At 42.0% G+C, this 26,421-nt stretch overlaps 1 protein-coding gene and 1 long non-coding RNA gene across 2 annotated transcripts in view; one reads left to right on the top strand and one right to left on the bottom strand.

The window, feature by feature from the left end:
• The window catches only part of LOC133026865 (partitioning defective 3 homolog), a 345,261-nt gene that overhangs the window by 101,684 nt on the left and 217,156 nt on the right, over positions 1-26,421 (bottom strand). The window contains exons 17-19 of the mRNA XM_061093848.1: positions 14,903-15,048; positions 5,392-5,625; positions 1,608-1,842 (exon numbers count right to left, since the gene is read on the bottom strand). Coding sequence (XP_060949831.1) covers positions 1,608-1,842; positions 5,392-5,625; positions 14,903-15,048 — 615 coding nt within the window. The remainder of the gene's footprint in view (positions 1-1,607; positions 1,843-5,391; positions 5,626-14,902; positions 15,049-26,421) is intronic.
• Positions 16,708-17,853, top strand: LOC133026867 (uncharacterized). The gene is made up of 4 exons (XR_009683235.1): positions 16,708-16,969; positions 17,190-17,297; positions 17,417-17,510; positions 17,602-17,853. It is a non-coding gene; the product is annotated as an uncharacterized LOC133026867 (long non-coding RNA).

The raw sequence follows: 26,421 nt of genomic DNA, 5'->3' as shown, positions 1-26,421 counted from the left end.
GTGCACTCCTGTGAACATATGTGACCTGGTGTGCAACAGCATGTAGGAGCCATTATGCATTTACACCACAGGATGCAAAGACAGTTGGGTGAAAAAACACATGAGTGAAAATGATAGAAGATAAGCAAGCACCCCACATTCCTCAATCGTGACCTCAAAACACACTTGTCGTCTTTATTGTTCATTACTGAGCTGTGCGCCGCGATACGCTAACTAATCCCATTAAACTAATCCACATGAAAACAACTTAGTGATAAAGGCCCGCACTGCCTCAGCCATTAATTTATTCCATATTCAAATGTGCACGGCATTGAAATAATTAATGTGACTCCCACTAATTTTCCTTGGGGCAGAGATACTGAATGGATACCCGCAGGATGTTTATTTTTATCTTGAGTCGTTTTGCATGTTTCCTTTACTATTGTCTTTGTACTTTGTATGGTCCAAAGCCACGTAGGTTCTTTACTGTTGGGTAAAGGTCTGTTTTTACCCATCAGTGCTCTGTGGCAGTTGTTTTTGTAACACAGGCTGGAAGATAGCAAACACAACATTAAGCAGTGGGCTTTTCACACACGAGGAGCACAGCCGGAGTTCCGTTAGTTGGACGCATTCACAGCAACACAGCAAGCTCTGGAGCATCGACGTTTTGATTCTGCTGCGGAGATCATGTGTTTTTGTTTACAGCACATCGAAACCGGCATTGATGTGCTGCCTGAATCTCGTCTTATCGAGTTGGCATCTTCGTTTATTTCATCTTCTGGTATTTATTTTCTTTCTGTTTTTTTTGTTGTTTTTGTTTTGAATCTGTGCTGAGCTCGAAATGTCATCAACATGCCCATTCACTCCGGGTGAATCCTTCCTACGTGTATTCTCATATTGACTCATTCAGACATTATCCAAAGTTTGAACTATGTGGTCTGGCAGGAGAAACTCAGGAGAACATTGGCAGCAACTGAGTCGGACATTTGCCTTCTCACACACATCCCCTCCGGATAATTTCTGGAGTTCAGTGCATGTCTGAAAGCATCTTAAGTTTAATGACTTCCAAGAAATAAATATTACAATCTTGTGGAATCTCTCTAAGCCTCTGAAGGTAGTCGGCCTCGACAATTTTCCAAAGCAAAATGAGAAAGGTGCTCAGAATACCGATCACAGGCAAAAATCCCAACCTGTAGTGGATTCTATCGTTTCCAAAGGTCTTTTATCCCCAGGACTGTGTCACAGCTCCCACATTAGCACCCATATGGGCCCCAATACATTGTCTGATGCTTAACAAATGGCTGAGCGTGTTTGGATAGCAGTGCTGCTTATGTGGGCTTATGAATAAAACATGTCGTTCCTATTAAAAATAATCTGGTTCAAAAGTGCCAGAGGCCCTTGAGGTCAATAACCCCCTCCTCTCCCCACCCTCTCTCTCTGTCTCACAGGGTTCAAGGAGAGGGGTCCCTGATTAGCACCCGCAACATCCTCAGAATGCATTCAGATTCTGTATGATCCAGTTGCGAATGCGTTGAGTGGAATTAAATAGAGAGATAGCGGTTTGGCGCTCGAGGCACGACAGGGGCGACTTGTTTAGCAATTTGAAGCGAGCGCTGTCTCGTCCTTACCTGAACATCTCACCCAGGCCCTTCAGCATCCCTTTCTTCGCTTTAATCTTGTCCTTGTCTTTCTCCTCTTTATCCCTCTCTGGTTTCTTCTTCTCCTTCCCATCAGCCGTGTCCCAAACTTTCAGTCTGTCCTCTTTGGATTGGCTGCCGTTCAACCCGGAACCCACGATGAGGTCGGCGCTGGTGGACATCGACTCGCGACCAGATCGGGAACTTCCCTCTGTGTCCTCGTCCACTGGATTGGAGAAATAAGAGAGTTGAGGGAGAGTTGAATAAATAAATTGGAGGAGAGAGAGAATAGCACCAACAAACAGAGGGAAAGAAAGCTAAATAAAAAGTCAACGAAGTCAAACATAAAACTTTAACTTCCACTTGACTCCCCATAGATCACAGAAGCCTCATTTGAAATCAGCACACAACACCACTCTTTTTTTCTTTTTTTTTATCAGTTACAGAGAATCACTTCTTTCCTCTTGTAATATCACATAACCCATTCAAAGAAGTGGTGTCTCCCACAAGGTATAGCAGCTTTGAACAAAACAAGCAGAATTCATCCGTCTCATTAGAGCGGAATATATTTACATTGCGTACCCTTTGAGAATAGTATTCAGTTGAACATATTTTCACTTAGCTGAGAGCCTCAAGTTATTTTAAGTGTGTACTTTTCGCACAGCTCACAAGAGACTTGTTTTTCCCCCTATTCTGCTGCTTTTCATACAATAATGATAACGGAAGCTGTGATGTACCCATGAATCTGGTTCCCTAATTTACATGTCTTCAATTGCATCTCATTTCAACCCAGACATACAATTTAGATTAAAATCCTTAGGAGATGTAAGGTTGATTTAACTCAAAGTTTCCATCACATCTAATCAGAACTGATGTGCAAAATGTAATTAATCTGTCAGTAATTATACATTTAAATAATCTTGAAAAAGGCTCCTGGGGATCTTAATTGCAAATGTGGTGCGCTCCACAATCGGTATAGTTCCTGTCTGCACTGTATCTCTGACTCCGACGCACGAGGTAGATGTCCTTCAGATTACAACTTATTACAGTCTTGCATGTCGCTGTCTAAGTTCTGCCTTTGATGGAGGAGAGAAACACGCTTATCGTGAGGGAAGAAGAGGGAGGGGAGACCGTGATGGATTTTCAGCATACAGGATGAGGCAGACTCTGGGAAGGAGGAGCCGCCGGATTCACATTTCAAGGATGAACAGCGGGGTTTGTTTTCTCTTGTGATCTGTGGAGCTATCAGCGATTTCTTTCAGCCGCCATCTCACAGGGAATTACTGAAATGGAATCTCAACATGAGGCGGTGTGTTGCAGGAATAGAGAAGAGAAACTTGCAGCTCACCGCCACACGTAGCCCCTCCCTCCCTTCTCTCTCCACCTCCACAAATTTGTGAGCAGGTTCTGGATGAGGATCCGTGTTATCACTCAATCTGCTGCCTGCTTATCATCCACTTAAGAACAACGGCAGCGAATAGCAGCTGTGAGCTTTGTCTCGCTATGTAAATGAGGGCTAATGTTGCTACTGCTGAACGATGCCAATCTGCAGATAACATGCTAAACATTGTAATCCAGACCCACCCAGAGGGCAGCAGCCAAATGTGCTTGCATATCTCTATGTATGTGTGTATACATTTGTTTGGGACTATATATGAGTCAGAGAGGAGGGCAAACAAAAGGGAATACTCTATTTGTATACTTCGATGCTGTATTTGACGTTTTCCATTTAATTTAATTCTCTTAGACACAACAACAGAAAAGCCTTTATCACTGGACATTAAATGTGAGGCCATCCGCAGCAATTTAATGGAACTGAGAAGAAAAACGAATTGGCTTACAATTTCAAATGACAGCGGGAGCATTTACGAAAGCGACAGGAGACAAAGATAATTTGAAAAGACAGACGACTGCAGGAAATATTAAGTTACTTTTGTAGAACTTTCTTGCTTCAATAATCATGGGCCTAAGCTGGCCTATCAGTGAAGGTGATGGGGGACAGGTTAAATACAAAAGAAAGGATTTTGTTTTGCCCTATGCGGCAGCGTTTCCTTTTCTGTTTCCTCCAACGATGCAACACAACACAGCACAAGGGGAAGAGCATTTTGCCCAGCAGGATATCTTAAGGGACACATTTTCTTTAGGTGATGGCACATTCTTATTTTATGTAAATAAAAGTCTGGGAGCAGAGGAAGGCAGAGGCTTATCTGTCAACTTTGACTATTAACCTCTGTGACGAGCACAGACTGGCTGCTTTTATCTAAATTGAAAAACAGAGTTATTTGAATATCATGAGGGAGAATGCAATATACCGCGGCAAGGGAAATCGGCTGCTTTCCCCATTTTTCTTTGCCGAGATAAGACTGTATTTAGTGGCACGCTGACAGAGCTTATGAGAACAAAGCGTTTCAGGCAAATAATTCTTTCTTTCTCAAATGTCCCCCAGCTCTTTTAATGGAATCCTTTAATGGTGAATGGAAATTTATATCTGGTGATTACTCTTGCGGTGTTGCAGTGTTATTACCTGTCGCAAGACATAAGACGGCTGTCTCTCAATATCCAATGCATGTCTTTTTGTCATCAAACACCAAGTGGGAATGGATATAAACACTCAAACAGAAGGTGGCATTTGTTTTCTTCTTCTTCTCTTGCTAAGAATATAGTAAGGTAATTTTGGTTTCGGTACCAGGGAAGAAACGCAGGAAAACAAACGTGGCAAAGTTGTGGGGTAGGCCTTGCCAAAACTAACTAGCACACACTGACAGAAGTTAATTTAACTTCCAATCATAGTCAATGTAACTACACAAACACATAACGTGTGAAATAGATATTCTAGGGCACTATCGTGTGTGAGTGAGCAGAAGGAATTTTTCCTTGCATGCACTATGTTGAAAAACATGGCAATGCATTAAGATGATCTAGGCTCCAGGGAAAACATGTTGCCATATTCTCTCACTATTGCACTAAACATGAACTACAGTGCGTGAATATTAATGAGAGTGTGACATTGATGCTCATTGCAAATGTGCTTTGTGACACACAAACAATTCTCCAGCAAGTGGGGATCCCTAACCCAGTTTACTTGAAGGGTGAATCCATTCTGAACAGACCCTGGTGAAGCATTATTGAGCCCCCCTGTATTAAGAAAACTTCTCTTTAATATCTACTATTCTACAATATATAATACAACGTTTTCAACTGAAAATTACTTCTGTCCAAGTGATTTTGATCTGTATTATTTTGATCACCATGAATACTAAAATGCCTGGAAATGCATATAACGTGACAACTCACATACACTGGACTTCAGGAAGGCATGTGCATGATGGAAGGATCTATAGGCCCAAATAATACCTTGTCTCCTAAGCATTTGAAATGCAGAATTAACTGCCCAACAGCTGTTGTAAAGACAACAGGGGTGCAACAGGGGCCATCAATGTTTGTAATTGATTATCCAAGATAGGTTCTACACTGAAAGGCGAGGCTACTGACGGCTTTCTTCCAGAGTTTGATCATGTCATTTGATCAAGAGCATGACAAATCAGCGGTACCGAAAGACCCAACCAGCAAGTGGACGTGAGAGTCTACGTCATCGTTTCTAAACATCTCACTTTCTGCCCGTCCAAAACGAAGTTTTCAAACTGAAACGGGGGGTATCCAGCCTTCTCAGTTTGAGCGGCTCTGAAACACCAGAATACGTTGGATGTATGGAGTTGATGTGCTTTCAAATGAAAATTTAGCAGTGCTGATGTAACCTCAGTGTCTGAACACTCACGTGTCTCCATGCTGTTCTCTTCTTCTGTGCTCGGGACACCAGGATTTTCATAGGATTTGTCAATTGCAGCTCGAAAGCTCTCGTTGCAGCCGCGGCTCCTGATGATCCGAGAGCGCGGCCTATTGACGTTGATATCGCTCTTCATTGACAACTCAGCAACAGCCGTCTGGAGACTTTCGAGGGAGCTGGACTTTTTCAGGCCAAGCGCGGGTCCGACCTCTTGTTCCGCAGTGCCTATGGAAAGAGGATATTGTGTCACTGAGGCCGACAGACTAATGGTGTGTGACTCCAACTCTCCCACAATGGCAGCCTAAACCCTATCATAACAGAGCTCATTGCATGTCAATGAATCATTTACGTTTTGCTGGTTTTGTATGGGATGATGTTATGCGCCGTACTTGGCAGGCAAAGAGAAAAGTGTGAGTCTGGCTATTAACATGAAAAACAAATGATGCCATTGCCTGGCCAATGAAGTGTGTGAAATGAGAACAGAGTATTACATCTTCACAGAGACATTTTCCTGTGAACCTTTGTTCCTAAGTCTTCCAGAGTGAAATCCTATGGCTGAAACATAATGCATATAAATGACACCTCAAATACAGTAATATACCAGAGTAATTATAGTGTTATACTAAAATATTCCCAAAATGATTATATAGACTGTGAACCTGACAAATCTCACATGGGTGGTCCTCGCTCTGATTTCTCTCTATGAGAGAGGAGGGAGAAACAGGGAAGGCACGTAGACTAAACAAATCCAAGTGCATTCATTTCTAACACTATTCTTTTGTATTCACTGGCTCGTCTTAGCACAAACAACGTCTTACAGCTGTAATGTTTGGCTCTCTTTCAAAAGCCTTTGTGTGGAGAGGATTTCAGATACCAAAACATGAAGAAAGTACCATTAAAAAAATCACATCCGGATCTGCTAACAGTTTTGTTTTAATAGGCCTGACGGGAGAAAACAACAAAAACAGTGTTCACACAGGTCACCTACAGAACAAACTAGAGCGTGAAACCTTTCCACTGTATTGCCCATAGAAACACACACCACACCTTAGTAAGAGCATATGAATATGATTTATGTATATTTTAAACCAGACTAGTGCACACACTGTTAAAGACACAACAATTATGCATGTAGTATAACCATTTAGAAAAGCAATTGACTAGTAAATTGTTCCTGTGATACAAATTAAGAGCTGTTATTACCTCAAATATTTGTAAATGAGCTGGTTAGAGAAGCTTATAAATGTCATGTCATCTAGACTAGAAGTATATGTTTAAGGAGGGCCAGCATTATGCTGCTATACAAGCTGGTAGGCCAACTGTGTAGAAAGCAAAGTGAATGTTCATCAGTCAACCTTTTCAGCTCTGCAGCCAGGCCCTGAAAAGCAGTAATTATTTTCCCAATGCTTGCCAGGGGTTTGTTTAGGGTATGTCAGTGGAGCGCGACTCAGGTATTGGTATTTCATTTTGTCAGGGAGCGTCTGTCAGTTCCCCGGAGCTCTTACCTTACCTGCCAGTTGGTAAACAAACAGCCCGGTTGATTTTCTGTCCCCTTAATTCTACCTCAATTCAGCGTGCCGCGCGGCGTTGTCAGACATGACAAGATGGTTTTCAGAATAAGTGCAAGTGAAGCCTTGTTAGAATACAAACTTCTGCGCAGGAAAGTATCTGTAATAACGGATAAGCCCTTGATTCAATTACTTTAGCAGCCTCACTGACTCTGAGGACGCAGCACATGTCAATGAAGTCTGGACAGAGCAGCATTGTTTCTTTACGACTCCCCGTAGACCACATAGACCCTCCACATGTAATGAGTGTGTGCTGCTGTTTCCTCTGTGGCTTCATGTGGTGTAAATTAATGTCTCCGACAGCTCTTCCTGTATGTTTTCAATAGCAAATGTTGCTCTGAGGCTTTGTCTCTACCCCCACTGAATAGAACACACACATGCAAACATTGATTGTATATGTTTGTATGACTTTGCCCCATGCAGGGACTCCTCAATAGGCACAAGAACACAAACCCATGACATCCGCACACACTAACATCAACAAGATCCTTGACATGTTTAAAGTGGCCTAAATGAGGTATGACCCACTGCTGCTAGGTGATCACAGTGGATCTTCGGACGGAGGGCCGCATGGCCAAACACAGATTTGGCAAAGAAAATAAACCCCGATCACTGAAAGAAAACAATTTGCTGCCACAGTAGAGAGTTAGTTTCTGTGCATGAGAGATTGAGACAGGAAGAGAGGCCATGAATACCCAAAGGTTACAAAAGCAGGGTATGATGAGTGAAGAGCTAAAGAAAGAAAGAAAGAAGAGCGTATACTGGCAGCGCTGCGCAGAAAAGTATACATGCTGAAGCTGTTATCCTAATTTTACTGATGGCAGCTTGTCTCTGTTGTTGGCTGAACGCCTTTGCTGTTTTCTTCTTGATCCCTTAACCAAGCAAACCTGCAGCAGCATGCTCATGAATAGCCAGCTAATTCAAACATTCATGAGATAAAGCAGTTTTCACTAATTTCCCAATTCAGTCCTGTCCTTTTAAAGAAACATAGTATCCACACTACTTTTAGGACCCTTTCAGTCAAAAAGGCATCTGTCCTTTAATGCATTTGCTACTTATGCACCCTTATTGTTACAACTACAGATACGCCTGGCGTCAACAGTACTCTGGAGTTTTACAGTGTAAAATTGAGACGTTTTGAAACACGGTTGACCCCGTTTTAGTATCTAAACTCTTAAGCAGCATTTATTCTTCATTCTGCATTTTACAAAGTTTACATGCGTAGGAGACAATCTATTATTTTGATCAATCTGTGTTCACTGGCATACAAAGGCTAAGAGTATGTGAGTGGTCGTGTGACATGCGTTATTAGGTGTGTTAGTATGTGCAGGGATCAAAACTGTTCCACAGTCAACATGATTGTGTGGACAGAGATAATTTGAAAACGTAGTAGTATGGATGGAGCCTAAGGGTGTTCCTCTGTCATATATAGATCTGGTGTCAAATAAGTCAGATGGGCTGAAAGGTCAGCTGTTAGAGAGTGGTGTTGGGTTCCAGGGCTGGTTAACGTATTGTTATTTATTTAACACACCATTTTCTCTTCCTTTTTGTCAATGTTAATACAACTGTCCAATCCCCAGAGAGCCTGGACGCAATCCTGAAAGTACCATTCAAAATGAATGAACACCAATCCAATAACATTGCATGCCATTTAGGAGTAAGAGCATGTGTTTGCCTTGAGGCTGCATTAAACTGTAAAATGAAACTTAACTGTATACTACAAATGTCTGAGGGGGTCAAAAGTTCTCTGCTTGCAGGACGAGAAGATTCATTTTACTGCTTAGCTCCACAGAGGAGTCGGGACCATTTCTGATTACTATGACAAATTTTAATGCCAGGGAAATATAAAAAAGCCTTACGAGAGCAAGAGAATGCAAGTAAAAAATAATGTAATTCATTTGTTCAGAGGGAGTAATCTCATCATGTGAAGGACAAGAGAGGACAGTCTAAAGACAAAATATATTACAACGATACATGGGCACAGAGGAGAGTGCTGTAATTTTTCATACTTTGTGGATAAAACTCGATCAACCCAGTACAAATGCCATGTAAATTTGTTTTTTTTTAAGCTCATGCATTAATCCTGCCAACAGCAGACGAGCAGAAGCCAGGGTACATGTTTGACACAATGGGATTGCAAGTTAGAGGCGCATAGGATGCAACAGTTCAAGGGAACACAAATGACATCTGCTGTACTCGGAAACAGGGAATTATTCTCCCGCTTGGTATTCCTCACCATGATCCCCCTTTGCCATTGTTTCTAGTCGTGGTGGTGAATGACTGAGAGAAGCCGAGAGACAAAGAGAATGGCAGAGCGAAGCAAAGAGAGAGAGTTTGCCCGCAGACCCCGGCTGCCTCAAACCTGCCTTTGTTTTCATCAGAGGCAGCCCTGGCTCTCCTGGGAGAGTTTGACGGACAGCTCTCTGTATGCCAGTCTATTATGCGATTCCTATCACACAACAGAAGCCTCGGTGCTGTGCTCCTCATCTCCCTCTTATTCAGAGGGATGAAAATACACATTCCCCCACTGCATACAGGCATGAGCTTGTATCTCCCCATATGTCTGGAGGAGAAATGAAAATCATCATAATGAAATACGAAAAAAGACAGACAATTAAACCAAATATGGGGGAAGTGCACGTGGAACTTTGCCATGGCCAAAGACAGAAATAGCCAACACGCTGGGTTCTTTAGCCAGATTAAGGGCAAGGACAGTTAATTGCAAAAGATCCATTGCCATTAAACGTTAGAGAGGAGGTATGGCAAACTCGATGAATAAATCAGCAGCAGTTATTACAGGGACAGGAGCCCATAGTATAATTAGAGCAGCTAAAACTATGCTCCCCAGCCATTACTCACCACAGGCCCTTGCATGTAAAGATCTGTGTACAGACAGGGGGCTCCATTACACATAATTTATTCAGAGAGTCCGGCCTTTAAGCAGGGCGGTAAAAGGGTAATTATGTTAAAAATAGCCTCCAAGGTGGTCGAAGGAAGGCCACGTCCAGGTATCCTACTGGAAGTGAGGCGTCACTGGGTCGACCGGGCTCCTATGTCTCTGCCAGCTGTGGATCATTAACCTGACAGAGGACGTCCTCCGTACGCTGAACATGTGTCACAAAGGAATCATCCTCACCCGGGCTTGTGGCTAATATCATAATTATGGATGCTGGACACTGTCCAATGGACGGGTGCTTTTGTCAACCCAATACTTTTACTGTTACACTTGCTTATCACTCTCCAAGTAAGTCTAGTGGCTTAATTAGCCAAGCAATGATTATGCGGAGGTGGTAACTTTAATGCCAAGAATGGCAACGGACTGGATGAACAGGTGAGCTTGAAGTGCCCGTCTCTCGTTAAACACTATTAGCCTGTCAAGCTGTTTTCAGACTTTTTGGACATTCTCATGAAATTTCCTGAAGGTGCTGTTTGTGAGAATGCAAATGCCAGAGTCAGTTGCTCCAGCTTTTTTCAGGCATTTCTCTTGCCAGCCCACTAGTGAAATTTGTGCAAACTTTTTGAGTGAGCCTATTTGAGTATAGAGCAGGGAAATGTCTGGAAAATTGGTCAATTGGTAAATAAAAACCAACAAACACCTACTAATTTCTGGCTTTTGTCTGCAACTGGAATACATAGTTGACATTCACTCCTGGTCAATATCTCTGCCTTAGACACAGGTTTTGGGTGGTGATGGACATGTGACACCCACAGGTTAAATGGCTAATTTGGCAAGACAGTGAGGTGAGAGAGCACCTCAGCCTTTCGCGCACTTTTAACGTTGGACATACTGGCAATGGGAAAAGAGTCCATCGCTTTTTTAACAGCTTGACCTGGATTATTATTATATACCTGCTAATTTATGTATACAAGAGGGTTAGGGTTAGTGAGTTAGTACGTAAGAGGGCGTGTTGTGAGACGTGAAATGAAACTGAAGGAATACAGATATCTCAGGATGAGATGCCAAACAGTTCAAGACACTGTCGAAGATGTCAACTCGGAAAGATAAGCAGATGAGAGATTTTGACAATAAGTTCCAAAATTCTCAGTTCTGGTGGAGTTCAGCCTTCACAGGTCATTTAATATTTGTCTTTAAGCAATTTTCCAGGCTCCTATAGAACGTTTAGGATTTCTTAAGATATAGAGACAGTTGTTTTAGGTTTGCATGTAGGTAATCACATATCTAATATGGGCACAAATATGATTTTATGTATCCCTGAAGACAACAAGTATGCTAGTTTCAAAATTAGTGCTCTTTGGGAAATCACTCAAAAATGTTCCCTCATGACCCAACTATCAGCTCATTCTGTGTTAATTTAATGGATTGGATGTCCTCTAATGTGCTGAATACTAAGCTCAAACCTGCCTGACTATGATGGATCAATAGCAGTGAGCTGAAGAGGCCAACTGGCAAATGCCACTCCACTGCCTGGTTTCCTCCAGCCCTGCACAACTCCTGCAGTAATGGGTGTTCTCTTCATCACCTGCACTACAGAATGAGCACAATGGCACAGGTTCCCACATTAGTTGCCAAGTCTCTATTCAACGCCATGCGACTCCCTCTCAGCAATATGAAAACCGTCTTTTGATCAAGCTGCAATTATCTGGAAACAACTCTCTCCTCCATATGCATCTACAGGTGCCAAGATCACACAGCCAATAATGGCTGGTTATGTGCAGGTTATGAAGACAGAGTGGGACTGTTTTATCTCTATTATTGACCTAGCTGAACAATCATAATGGTCCTTTGTAATGATGGGGAGAATGTATTGAGCTTGTCCCTACATGGTTGCTTACCTCCGCTGGATCTCCTGCTGCAGTCAATCTCATCTGCTACTGTTAGAGAGCATAAACAAGCGAGAGTGGTTAGAGCTTTCTGCGCCAAGTCATTGAGCACATGCAAAGCACAGACAGAATCAGAAAGTGCAGGCAGATACAGAGCATTTTGAGAATAGGAATAAAAGTGGAGCCGATATTATATCCCATGCACAGGCCTGTCAATCATGAGGGCTTACAAGGCAAAGTGGCTGGAATGTGCTAACCTATTACTGTCAGCCGCAGCACCTCACGTCTCATTCTTCCCTCACTCAGTTTAGTTCCTGCGTCAAAATGGGATTGAACTGCGGGATGTCTGACTAGTTTAGCATATTTCGACAACGATGGGCTTCAGTCACAAAATCCATCTGCTGATGTAATTTGGGAGCACCTGGAACTGGATTAGAAGGAGGGACAAAGATACCTAGTGACAGGATAAAATGAGTCTGTCGGGGATGGCACTGTTGAGCATTAACATCTTAGTGAGGTTGGCTTTAAAAGGAAAGGACAGCTTTATTAGTGTGTTAATGAAAAGCAGGGGAGAATGCTTACACCTCCTACTTTACTGAACTTCTAAAGACAAACTTCTCAATGACCAACAGTGAGGCTAAGATGAGGCTTAAGGGTAAACGTTGGCAGTATGTTCTTTGGTTCATTTAATTTTTTTGCTCTATGAATGATACATTATCTATAGGCCATTTTTTATTGTGTGGCTTTGATGTAATAATTTCATTAAAATAACACTACAGCAGTGTGCGCCTATGAAATTAATTAAATGTATATAGCATTAGATACAATCTTTACTTTGTAGATTTCACTTTGAACAGACTGCCGAGCCTGTGTCACACTCTGCTTTCTCAGTTTGCCTCAGTCCCTGTCTCCAACTGTTCTTTTTTGTCCTTGTCCATTGACTTACCAATCACCTTCAACCCACAGATGTCCCCAGACATTTTCTCTGCTCTACTTATTGTGTAGTTGTAATCACCTGAGTGATTTTCCTTTTTTCTGCTGCTTGTGTTTGGATTCATGTGGCCTGTACGTGTCGTTTATATTTGCCCTCCAGTGAAAACCAAGTTTTCACCATGTCCCCCTTGTTCATTTTATTTGACAAAAGAGAGATTGAAAGAGAAAGAGATACATATTTTATATCTATATTTTAAATTAAAATATAAGATTAAAGGAGTCCATTGTATTTCCAGCTTGACTGCAGAGTTACCCTAACTGGAATATAGCATTGCCAAACATTTGCCACCAAAATAAAACACAGCTTTCTGTGGCAAATAAAGTCTGCAGTGTGGCAGGTTCAACTTTCTTGAACTTTAACCCACAATATTAGATTTCATTTGTGTATTTGTGTCTGTTCCCTAACGCTGCACTAAACAAATGTCAATCTGAAGAAAGCCGATTCAGACAGCAAGGGTTTGTGATGTCAAAAAACCTAAGAGGCAAACCTGTGAACTAGCGGGTGCAGCTCAGGTAATGGAAATAATCCTTAACTGCAAGTAGCGCTGTGAGGGTGGGAATACCGGTGGGGACTATATCATCATATTAATAGCTCGCAATCGCAAAATGAAAGAAGAAAGGTGTAGCTACATTTAAGCCAATTTAAGGCAATTAGGGGAAATGTTTAAGACAATGCTTTTTAGAATGTAAATTTGAGGAACAGAGAAGAGTTTTAGGGGGTGTAAGTGGAGTGTCTGGGTTCTGTTTCTGGTTTTGATCCTCCTTGCCTGTGTTGCGCCAGCAACCCAAACAGTTTGTGGTGAATGTAGTGACATAAACATTTTTCTCCTCTGGGAACTCATGTCAGTTACTCAGAGTTATTACGTGGGGAGCAAGTGAGTTATTTCCTTGCACCATCTGAACACTGTGATATTCTCACTGATGGATTATGATTTTTTTTTATTGGCAGGGAATTCTGTCGGCAGGATATTTCACAATTCAATTGAGCCTCAACAGAAGTGAAAGGGAATGTGATTTTGAATTGCGTCTAACAACACACACACTAATCTGGAGATCTGAGATGTAATAGGGTAATAATAGAGATGTGTAAAACATCAATAACACTGGTTATCCCAGGAGCGATGTAGTGCCTCATGAGCAAATAAACGAGTCTCCTTTGTAAAATCATACGCTGTTTTCTCGAACTAATCAAATTCAAAAATAAATGCTGAGGCCACTTTGGCTCAACTAAGAAGCTTTCTTGATTAAACTTGATGATAAAATGTGCATTTACAGTAATGAAAACTATCATGAGTGATCTCTGCTTCCTGCCCATTCTACTCACTTCCTGTCCTCAGTAATACCCAATTATATTTCAACGCTAAGAACATAATGGAAAGTCTTTTTTTGGTCAACTAATTTCTCAGTGAAATCTATCCCATGACCAGTTATCATCTTTCTCCACAGAGCACTTTCGGGGAGTAGTTTGTTTTGTCTGGTTTCATTTAGAAGTCGAGAAGTTAGTCAAGAAGCGAACAGAGGCTATGGCTAATGCAGGAAAGGTGGAACCCACAGAGTGCAGTCGTCCAGACCTACACGAGTCTGATGGAGAGTCAAAGGTTTCTACAGGTCTCTGGGCGCCTTGTGGAAGAGAGGTAGTTGTTATCTGTTATGATTAGCCAGTGATCCGAGAGAAGGCAGCGGCTGCTTCAGCCACAGTGGGAGAGGCTCAGGCAGCATTTTCTTCCCAAGATACAGGCTGTGTTTTTGAAGGTGTGTGTGTGTGTGTGTGTGTGTGTGTGTGTGTGTGTGTGTCTTGCCAGCCTTCCCATCACCAAACAGTCACTAAAAAGGCTGTTGTTATTTTTTCTTGTGTTTTCAACCATGCTCTACTGGACAAAAGGCCATGGGATGTGGAAGCCAAACGAGGACGGGTGGACAGGTGATGGCTGGACTTGTGACACCAAAGGTAACAAAATCCCAGATATTGTGTTCACTCGTTCGCAGTGTTGGACTGTTTGTGTCGATGGTGTTTATTGTTGTAACAATTTCTTATGTTGGGCTTTTGGTTTTAAAACCCTAACCCAAACTGGTGAGAAACAAAATAAGAATGTTTGCTTAAATTTTGAACAGACTCTTGACTCATGTGTTAAATATGGTTAGCGTAGTGTAGCATTTACCTAGATCCATGCTCTTCGACTTGCGGGTCTTCATGATCTCCAGCTCATTCGCATTTTCATACTGTTTGCGTTTTTCGGACATACTCTGCCGGCCAAAGCCCTCCCTCTGGAACGAAGTGTCAGCGTCTGCGTCCAGACTGAGCGAGCTGCCGTCCGCAGTGAAGAAAAGAGAGAGAGAGAGGGAGTGAAAGACAAAAACAAATTATAATCATGTTTCCAAGAGTCAAACAAAAAGCATACCTTTTAATCCACTGATTATGCAAACAAAGAATATTTTATAATAAAGTAGGGGGTATCTATTAATATGAAAACACACACACACACACACACTCAATGTTCTTTTTCTATTCTAGTATATTCAAGGACACCTCCATCTCGTGCTGGGGAGAGGAGGCCTGGCGAAGATGTGTGATATCCCAGTGAGGTGAGGGATCTCCGGGGTCATGGCCACTCAATAACCCCCCTCCTCCAATACGTCTGGAGCGATGGCAGGGCCCGGCCCACCAAAGCACACTCTCTATGAGATCCTCTATCTCTGTCTGGATCTTAATTGAAAATCCGAGGGGAGCGCAAGGAAAGGAGATTCAGAGGTGTGGGGGGGGGGGGACACGGATATCTGAATGCAGAGGAGTGCATTTACAATTAAGGTGAGAACATCCTGCCATTCGAGGGGAGACAGAGGGGAGGAGAGGCGGTGCGATGCAGAGTCTAATAAATGTTAAACGCATGAGAGGCACTGCATGAAAAGAAGCGTTTGTGTCAATCTGTGTCGCAGAGAAGTGTTGGCACATCCTTCGGTTAATGACTTTCACACGTATCTGCAGGCAGCGAAGGAAACGCTCAGGGTTCCTGCAGTTGTCAAGCCTGTGAGCTGTTGAGATTTGACCCCCCCTGCTCCAACTCCTAGAGGACGCTTTCACATGCAAATGACAATGCTCTGAGCTTCACAAATGCAAATCAGTTTCCCTGAGAGCAGATAACACCAATATGTAAGAGGCACCAACAAACTATCTGGCTGAGTAAACCAGGCTTAAAATAAATATTAAACCTGAAATTTTAAATTGTTCTTAAGTAAGTAAGTGTGCTATAATGAATTATATTGTATACCACGAACAAAGGTCAATGCAGTCAAAAGAAATGAAACAATGCACTTTATTTCAAATTTTTATTGTCATCCAATCCTAAATCTCAACAACTGTACAGAGTGGCATGATTACAGTCACTTTTTCAATAGTGCTGGTTAAATGCACAGAGGAAGTGTAAACCACACCTCTTCCAGCAAATAAATGATGCTGGGTATGATCATCTGTGTCCTGTAAGCTCCAAACTTCTACTGGCTTTCCATAAAAATATCTGTCCTTCCAAAATACTGGCATCAAATTCACATGTCAATGGCAAACTAAGCTGTTCCATGAATTATAAATGGTACCTTTTCACCACTACTTTCAAAATTGCTATGAAACATTCATTGATTTAATGATTTATTTTTTCAGTGTAATATTTAATCCCCCATGGACTGCACAGTGACAAAACACAGCAGCCGGCTGTTTGGATACAACATACATCTCCACTCAGTTTGATTATTATTTTAAATATAAAGGAGACACAATATAGAGCTTAAATTCCTTCATAATTTGAACTTCAATTGTCTAATTGTTGTTATTAAACTTTCTCAGTATTCCATTAAAACAGTCAACACTTTTATCCAAAGCGACTTACGATAAGTGCATTCAACTATAAGGTTACGAACACAGAACAGCGTGAATCATGTGTGTAAATGTACTAAACACTGCTGCTCACGTCACCCGCTCGCGTCATCAGCTGATGGACTCGTCCAATCAGAGCCTCGTAAACGCCGTGCAGCAGCGTCGAGTGTCCCGCAGACAGGAAGCGGGTCGTGTTTAGCTTGTCCCGTACGAGTGACTCTGTCTTCGGGGTAAATAACTTGCTGAAGTCGACACGACGCTTTTCCCTGGAGGAGAAGATGAGTGCGTGTGGAGGCAGAGCCGCGGGCCCGGTGTGGACGAGTCGAGGCGGAGAAGACGGAAGCACAGTCCCTGAGTTACGGTGAGCTAGAGACGCCAAGCTAACCACTAAGCTAACCCTACATCTGAAAGCATGTCCGCCACTCTTTGGGATAGCGAGAAAGTTGCTAAAATACGAATACAGCATCGAGTGCTGGAGCAGATCTAGTGCATGTGTAAATATGTATGAATTACTTAGATGTAACAGTTTGTTCTCGTTAAGTTTTTTCATCAACGTGACTTTTTTCTGTATGTTTTCACAGCCTCAGCCCCCCCCCCTCCACACACACACACACACACACAAACAAAGAGGCGTTAGGCTGAGACGCTGAAAGTCCGGATTTAATGTGCAGAAAATTAAGCCATTGAATGTAAGTAACTGTTTTTGAATTGTTTTGGTGTTTTTTTGCTGTGGATCTTCCAACGGTGATGCAGCGCGGCTATTTCCGTTTATTAATAATAAAGTCATGTTACATGTGTTGTTTTCCAGCTGCCTGTCCATGACGTACAAAGACACACTATGAGCCAGTATGATCCGACCAGACCTTACATCAGCATTGAGGAGTTGTCGGAGAAGAAAGAGGGTAAGGTTATATTCATTAAATAATTTTCCAGTTACATGTAAAGGTGTATGTTGTAATTGAACTGTGCTAATTTTACTGAATGTGTTTACAGCTGATTGAAGCGGGACAGATGACATGGATCCATCCTTCCACAGCCAGGAGTGCACCGACCTGTGTCCCACACTTCATATAAGACTGGAAGCTACACTGATCTCACAGCTACACACCACAGACGTCTACACACTGGAGAAGAGTCCCACAAAGAAGTCATGACCCAGAGGCTGCAGAGAAACATTTCAAGCCTCATCTGAGTTTTTGTACAATATTTTTGCTGTATGTAAATAAAGCTTTCACTCCACATATACCTTGTTCACATTTGTTCCCTGTACAATATGTTCACCTATAACATCAAGCATCACATGAATGTTTAGTTTTAATTAACTGCAGTGCTTTTGGTAAAGGCTTACTTATAAATAATAATAAATATTAATATATACATTTTTATTATAAATATTGTGTGGGAGGGGCTTACCCCACGTGCGGAATGCTGTGACCCCACGTGTGCACTGCAATGACCCATAAGGTGACCAATAGCAACACTTCTACCAACCAATCACGAGTGACATTAGTTTCAAGGGTCTGTGGTTTCCTCCAATGGTGAGTAGAGAGAGGTTCTAGCCAGCGGCTGGACTCCGATTCATATGCTAATTAGATCACACGTCGCGATCGGTCCGCGAGGCTCAGCGAGCCCCCCCCCGGCTCTCTCCTTTGTTCTCCAAATCCCCCTTAAGGTCCGCAAACGCCGATAGACCCACCTTGTCTTCACTGGCGAACGCCGAGGTAACATCATGGAAACAGTTGGTTACAGCAGGGGATTAGGCCTGTCCGTAGAGGTTCACTGTGACAATAATACTGCTTTTCGTCTAGTGAGGACACTGGCGCTGTTTCTTTTGTTCTGTTGACGATCATACATTATAATCATTAAAAGGATCGTTGTGTTGTCACCTCGAGAGATCCTGAATTCCTGCTTCTTACAACAGAAGCTTCATCAAGTAATCAGATCTTCCATGATACTGTTTACAGCTTGATCACGTGAATATGGATATAAATGTGGAGTAGAAGGGAGGGGATAGCTTTTTTTGTCAGTGTATCCATTCTGCTGGCACTTGTTTGCATGCAAACAATTCTTATTTGGGACGTCAACCCCATTTAACGAAAGAGCCGCTTCATGTGCCACCAAGGAGCTGGCGTCAACGTGTCACTTTGCTGTCGACCACACCTGACAATCCCAACTAGGATCAGACTGCCTCAAAGGACCAACTCCAGCTGACACAGGATGAGAGGGAGGTGGAGCAGGAAGAGGGGAATGACAGCACAGATGTATTATTCATTAATTCATCATCCCTCACTTTTCTCCTCTCATCATTCCAAGCCCACAAAAAACCGCCTGCCCTCTCTCTCCTTTTTTCTGTTTCCGCAAATGTCATCTGTCGGAGCGTGACTGAGACGATGCAGACGAGAAAGGACGTATTTTCAGCCTGAATTTAGATTTCCCTCGCTCTTGCCAAGATTATGTTCCTGGGGAAACTGAACACACATAGAACATAGCAAAAGTGAGAGGCCAGCAGGTGGGATCATGCCTAACCCTGTCACGCAGATACAGATAGTTGGCGAAGGTGTGAGAGCAATTACGGTTGGGATGAATCAGGAACCAGCTTGTCTGAGCAGCAGTGGTGAGAAGTCTGTGGGCAGTAGGAGTGACATTTAGAGGGACAGCCCAGCAGAGGTGCAAATTTACTTGGTAGGACATCAGATTTGCTGGTTTACGTTGAGCAGCCATTTTGACATTGCCTCTGTTTTACTTTGGTTCACACAGAGAAACATCCAAACACCCAGGTTGGGATCCAAGGTAACCTGGGGGGGGTCTGAACTAAGGTCGGAGTAAGCATGAATAACCATGTAGCCATGAATATAATATGCATGAGTAATTATGTGTATTTGAAGAGGTGGCAGTGACCCTCTACACCACTGCTTCCTACCCTGTTTAACTTGTCCCTTTGATATAACAAATTCTACCTTTCTAAGTATATAATTACTTCTTACTAAATTTAAAGCTATTTAATACAAATGTGGACACATGTGGCACTTTGTGATGGTGCTACTTACTCTACCAAAGCATTGAAAGGATTGAATTAATCTTCTAATCTACTCAAAGCTGGCACACAGACTCACAGCTTGTACAGGCCATTAATAGAAATTCAGCACTCAGTTGCAGACCCTGTATATTCATTCTCAACTGGCAATAAATTTTCCAATATAAATGCTTGTTTTAATGAAGCTGCTTTGAAACTCTCTGCTCTGATCAACATGTTCCTTAAATTCTAACAAGCAGAAAGACAAGCCATCTTAAAGATGTGTGGTTCTATGAAGTTGTCCCCTATACTGGACTTAGATGACCACTGAATTGTTCACTTTGGTCATATACTTAATGAGAAATGTATTGGATGGATGGAAATGAGAAGTATCTTGACCATGTGACTGCCCAGACAAGTTAAATAATCTGCAGAGTGGCACAATTTCTTCCTCAGACCATCCATCTTTGTCCAAGCCTCTGGGGTATTTTTAATAGTGGGCCCAATCCATTTGGATAATACATTCTCTCATCTCTCCTTCTTTAAACAGTGTTTAAAAGCAATTTTCACCATTCCGAGCAGATGCGTTCCTCCACGTTCCAATTCCTCCCATCATCTAAAATTAACTAGCCTGAGGATTGCTCACAGGCAAAACCCACAGCTTTAACTTGCATTTTACATCAACTTGTTCCTGTCTCCCTCGCAGGAAGCTAAATGTGTCAAACTGCACATCGGCCTTGTTGTTAAGTGGTGTGTGCTAAAAGCCGTATGTGCTCACAATTTACCCTGGTGACTTGTGTGTTTTTCAAATTCCTTTTCTTCTTTTGACTTGCTCTCCATGCTTCTTACCCTCATTTAAAAGTGACCCCGAGGAGGTAAGTCTCAAAGCATCCTACGTCTTAGAAAAGTGCAGCACAGTTTGATCGACTAGCGGGGGGGTTCTGTGCATCCGTCTCAACGCTTCGGAGAGGGGCCAAGAGGTGCAGAGTAATGCTCGGTAAGGTGCTTCTGAATTGGTCTTTCTGAGGTTTGGAAAGGGGCAATTCAGCTGACCGCATGAATGCATAGCTGGGCCAAGGAGCTTGAGGGTGCCTTCAATCACTGCATAAAGCCCTGCATGAGAAGTTGGTGCAGAGCTCTGTATGTCTGGCAGGTGCACCAGCGCACACCAAGCAGCTGAACTATTGCATCTGTTTTGGAGGGAAAAGAGGCCAATGGAGAGTTTTCTTTAACCCCTTTCAAAATGTCTGTAAACATGAAATTCCTGTCAGATTTTTATTTCACTTGCTTAATTGCAGCCATTAAAGATTAAAGACTGTAAAATAAAACTGTTCCATCAGTGCCACACAGGCGAGCAGCGGCACCTGCAATTTGCTTTAATTCCCTTTTAACTGTGATGAAGTTGCAGAGAGAGAAAGAGGGAGAGAACGAGATCAATTAAGACTGACTGTGTCGACCCCTCATTCAGTGCCTCCCCGGCTACGGATGCTCTTGAGTTTTGCTGACGTCTTCTCCAGACTCCTGGAAACAACTGCGAGCAACCAGGCAGTGAGATACTCTGTGTGGCGAAAGTGTGTGTGGAGGTTACTATGGCATCATTCATGCTGAGATTCACCTGCACCCTGTCACAGCGAGGCGATGTAGGGCAGACACACACACGTAGTACACAACCTGAGAAGGTGCAGATAAACACGCTCAAGGTGAGCACAGAAACGAGTGCATGTATGACACGCTTGTAGCAAGGAAGCACCACTGAGACATAGTAAATATTCATAAAGCAGGCGATTAGCATTTAAGGAATGCCTGCAATTTCTGTGTGTGTGTGTGTGTGTGTGTGTGTGTGTGTGGGTGTGGGTGTACTGCATTGTGTCAAAGTCGCTGCAAACTTAAATGGACATTCGAGATTAGTCAAATGATGTGTGTGTGCGTGCACTACAGGGCTGCATTCATATGTACTTATGCTGATAGCTTGATGGGAAAAACACATGTTTAATAGAGCACTTGTGATTCTTAGTTACATTACTGATGATAGAGACTATTAGGGAGTCAACTGAAGTAGGCAATCTGCCTGCAGTGTTGGTTTGCAAGTTTGTTTGTTCGTGTCTATGCGGACCTTTTCCACTTTATATGTTAATTTGTGAAATTGTTTACCAGCCAATATGTATCTAAACACTCATGAGACCAAGTCTGTCGGTGCAGCATGAACAATGTGTATGTGCTTGTACTTCAATCTTGGATTCAGTTTTACAGAATGGGATTTAGGACATTTGTTGCTGGTCCTGGGGTTATTTGAGATGGTTAAAGGGCTAAGGGGCGCCCACATAAAGATGGAAGTATAGCGTGTGTGTTTTTCTTCTGGAGTCCTGTTCCATCTCTGCTGGTTGACAGACTGTGTCATAGCTGCATGGGAAATGATTTTTCCACCTGTGACATCTCACAAAAAAAGAGAAAGACACAGTCTAGTGCTCTCTCTCTCTTTCTCACTGTCTCTCTCACTTCTCTCTCACCTCGATGACAATTGGCACCTATCCTCTGTCAGCCTCGCTCAGATTGACTGTGCCCCCGGTGGTGCAAGTGGGGTAGTAACTTTTCTTTTTTAAGGAGGTTAATTTTCCTCTCCAAGCTCATTTGTTGTTCTCACACCTACTAAAGTCGGAAATAGACATTAGATAGGTGTTACAACATTTAACTCTAAACTCACTAGATGTTAGGATGTTGTGCAGTGTTGTGTTTTTAGCATTTGTGTTGACAAATCTTTGGGAATGGGGTATTTATTGTGAGTTTATAAATTGCACGGCTTTTTTTCATAGTTATTTTCTAAAAATCATTACCATTCTGGGCTTGCCCCGTAATTTAATTCTCACTAGTTTTAAAAACTTTTAAAAACCCAAAGGGCTTCCCAATAGGGGGTCGAGCAATTAAACCAATCAAACAATCAATATATAATTGAGCAAGTTGCACTGAATTAATTGTAATTTAAGTAGCATTTATCCAATTTTAACTGTACTTGTCTGCCTTCTGTCCTGCACTTAGTAAAACATTCAGGTGGTCTGCGGGGCAGCTACGATAACAGTGGTTGGTATGGTAATAGTAGCCTGTGTGCCACGGGCGATCTGTGAGTAGTTAGTTCCAGACTCTAAGTGATGTTGTGTATCATTTCCTAAACCTCAGACTGATGAGCAAGCTGCGGACACCCCCTGGCTCATTTCCTGCACATCAGCACCAACTGACTCACTGCACAGTCTCACACCCCATCCTCGTACAAGTGAGAAAACGGTGCGTTCATGACTTAGACAGCACAACAAGCCCTTGCAGGTTTTACCTTGTATGATCAATGATAGAGCCCAAGCCTTCTATCCTGTACAGTGATTATCTGGGGAAAGCTGTAAACTTCTCTCTGTATATAGCACTGTGTTTAATTAAATAAGCAAACAGGATCAGGCTAGCAGTGCTGCCATGTATTATGTATAGATTATAAGTTATAGGACATTGTAAATAACGATAACTGACTTGATACATTCATAAAGTGGTACTTTTGTACTGTAATGTTACATTCTAACAAAGATATTGATATATTATTGTTACCATGGCCACATGTGCTTCTATTTAAATATATTTTTCTAATCGTTTGTGTTTTCCATATGCTTTGTGCCTTTGGGTATAATTTTGTGTCTTAACACATTTATACGTTTATTTGTTATTTGCATGATTTTGAGCATCAACCTACCAGGGACTGTAGATGAATATGTAAACATGAATTTATGTGGATTGTCCTTTTTTAAATGAATAAATATAAAAGTGAGTGGTTTATCATAACACTTCTAAACTAGTAATGTGCATAGAGACCATAAGCAGTTCATGGAGAGAAAAACACAACACCAAGGAGATTGCCTCAGCTTCAAAGTCAAGTTGTTGTCCTTTAGAACTTTGTACGTGAATGCTTTTGACTCTAACAAACTTTTCCTGAGCTCAGGGCCTTTTGTTTTGTCTTGTTTTGATGCTACATTGTGACGTAAGTCTGCCTGCAAATTCCTTTAAAAGTATTTTTTTTTTTCTGAAGGACAAAGTTGAAGGCATCTCAGTGAGGATTAAAACAACTACTAAGCAACAATGTTAAAGGGAAATATTCATTCGGGCATTAATGATGGAACTGAGCAGTCAAAATGGAAGGTAAAACACTCCCAAGTGTTTTGGTCTTTAGAAGCCTGAGAACACAGAAAGCTGATGGGAGCATCTCTGCAGAACAGTACATCTTTAAATTATAGTTTTGAGGAATCTCTGATATCTGACGTCCATATTTTAACTGTTTATATAAGACAAAGAGTTCATTATTTGCATACGAGGCGTAACTAGAGCTTGAAATGGGCTTGGACCCAGGTTAGTGAGAACAAACACACCCTGCAACTGCACTTCATCAACATCTGGCAAGAAAGCCCTCTGAATTTCTGATGAACCTGCATGTGTTACAGTGTAGGAGCTGTGCACTAAATTGTGTTTCCGACACTGCATATTGCATTACTGAGGGAAAAAAAGCCCTTTCATCTTCTTATTCAATCAAATCATTTTGCAAAGCCACTATATCTGCCAATGTGTCTTATCTGTTTCACTGTAAATCATTTAGACGCGGCCCTTCCTGTTTGGCTTGAGATTCAAACTTATGAGGGAGGAGGTAAGACACGGCAGAGGGAATTAATGTGACGGGTCAGGACCCAACGCTGCAATGAACTAAGTGCAGATATGCATAGTAATAATTTACAGACTTTATTTATCCAGTGGAACCAGACATAAAACACATGCTGGTTTACATCACTACACTGGTCCACATTCACACAGCCTTTGACCCTACACACTGACACCCTGCCTTAAACCAGTATAGTATTTAACAGCTGCCTGACAAAGCGCCAGAGCAGTGCAATCAATTCAAAGGCATCTCAAAAGTATCTCCAAAAAAGTTTGGAGGTAGAAACGGCCTCATATCAAAAAACACTTTCAATAAACTCCACAAAACCAACACCTTGCTGATAAAAAGTCTATAAGATTAATAATACTAATAAAACAGTCTGTAATACAGCAGTAGTAAATAAAAGCTTGGGTATCCCAACATTACCATTTTAACAGAGATATAAAAGTATTTGTTTACATAATTTATAGCCCTTTTTATATTCAGTTGAGACTTGTAGAGCTGATATGGTGCAACTGTGGTTCATAACAAAGGAACAGCTTGTAGTGCCTACAAGAGAAGGCAGAACAGGCACATGCCTTCTCACAATGAAACTAAAAGGCAAAGGTATACAGATCACACACCCATTAGATATTGTCTAGGGATGACAAGGAAAAAAGTGGGTCAAGTTATGTGTCTCGTGAGAAATGGCATTCATGCATTCAACAACCATTCTTCTTGGGGGCCTACACATTAACACAGCAACACACGGGCTGTGTCATTCGCTGTAGAAACGTGCTGAGAAAAAGAGGAGAATCTCATTAGCTGTTTAACAAACATGAACTCCGGAGAATGTCCACAGAACTGGGTGCAGTGTTTTTGTCTTTCACATATGGAGAACGCAGCAGGAGATCCTCCGCTCAGATGTGTTCACAACAACACAGATATCTCCAGAGCGTTCAGGTGAGGGATGGAGCTACATGTAGGAGGCAGGACGTCACGTACAGATTCTGCTGCGGCGATCAATTGTTTTTGTTCAAAGCGCATCAACACTTTCTTAAATCTCGTCATTCCGTTTTGGCATCCTTGTTGGCATCTACGTATTTGGCACCTTACTTTCATCCTGAGATATTTGCATTGTTTTTAGTTTTGCGTCTGCTGTGTGTTAGACACATCATCAACACGCGCTTGCGATGAATCCTCGGAAGAAAGAATCTCCTGCTGTATTCCCACACAGACCTACTTGGATATTCAGCTTGTAAGACAAGATTATTTGGAGTTGCAGGTCTGAAAGCAGCTTTCTCGAGGACGCATATTGAGATGTATATTTCTAACTTTGTATGACATTGAATGAGACGGAATCGGATGAGAAAAAAAGCAAAGGAAGATGAGTATATTAAAAAACACAAAGCCGGATTTAATGGATTTTTGTTTACATTAGTAGTTCTTTACATTTATCATAACCACTACCAGAAGCTGGAATGACCTTTTATTACCCCTTCATTTATAGAGAGATGTCAAATTAAATTAATTTTTAACAGCGAACTTGGCCGCTATTCAAATCGTGAACAAAGTCACATACATCACTGGTGCCAAAGAAAATAAATAAATAAGGGAAGTTAAATCGAAGAGAAAGGGAAATCTAAGTTTTTTAACTCCACTGGGTCAAAAAAGGACAAGAAGAGAGAGAGCCTGAATAAGAATTATTTTACAAGCATGCCGGCCATTTTTTTGTGTGTTTTGTGTATGCACTGTAGGTGTATAGCTGTGGCCTTGGTGAGGCGCCTCCCAGGAGGGAGTCTGTATAATACTGGAGGCCATAGGTGAGACTTTCATAGCTCTGCACAATACATATTCAACACGTACAGGGCCCTGGCTGCACTGTTGCAAGAGCTTAATTAAAAAGTAACAGTTCCAATACATTGGAGTCTGGCTGACCCACATCCCCTGCTGGCTCGGTATGCTTGTTAATGCTAGTGTCTGTGTGTGTGTGTATGTGTTGTATGTATGTGGAGGAATGTTTGGGGGAACTTGAAAAGGAAAATGAGAAACAGTATAACAGTATAATTTAGTCAGAATGTGGATACACACCACTTGATGTGTTTAAGCAACTGTTAGAATTGCAGATTTTTTGATATTA

Source organism: Limanda limanda, chromosome 20, assembly GCF_963576545.1.
Source record: "Limanda limanda chromosome 20, fLimLim1.1, whole genome shotgun sequence".
Lineage (NCBI taxonomy): Eukaryota > Metazoa > Chordata > Actinopteri > Pleuronectiformes > Pleuronectidae > Limanda > Limanda limanda.
This window is presented reverse-complemented; position numbering and strand designations above follow the sequence as displayed.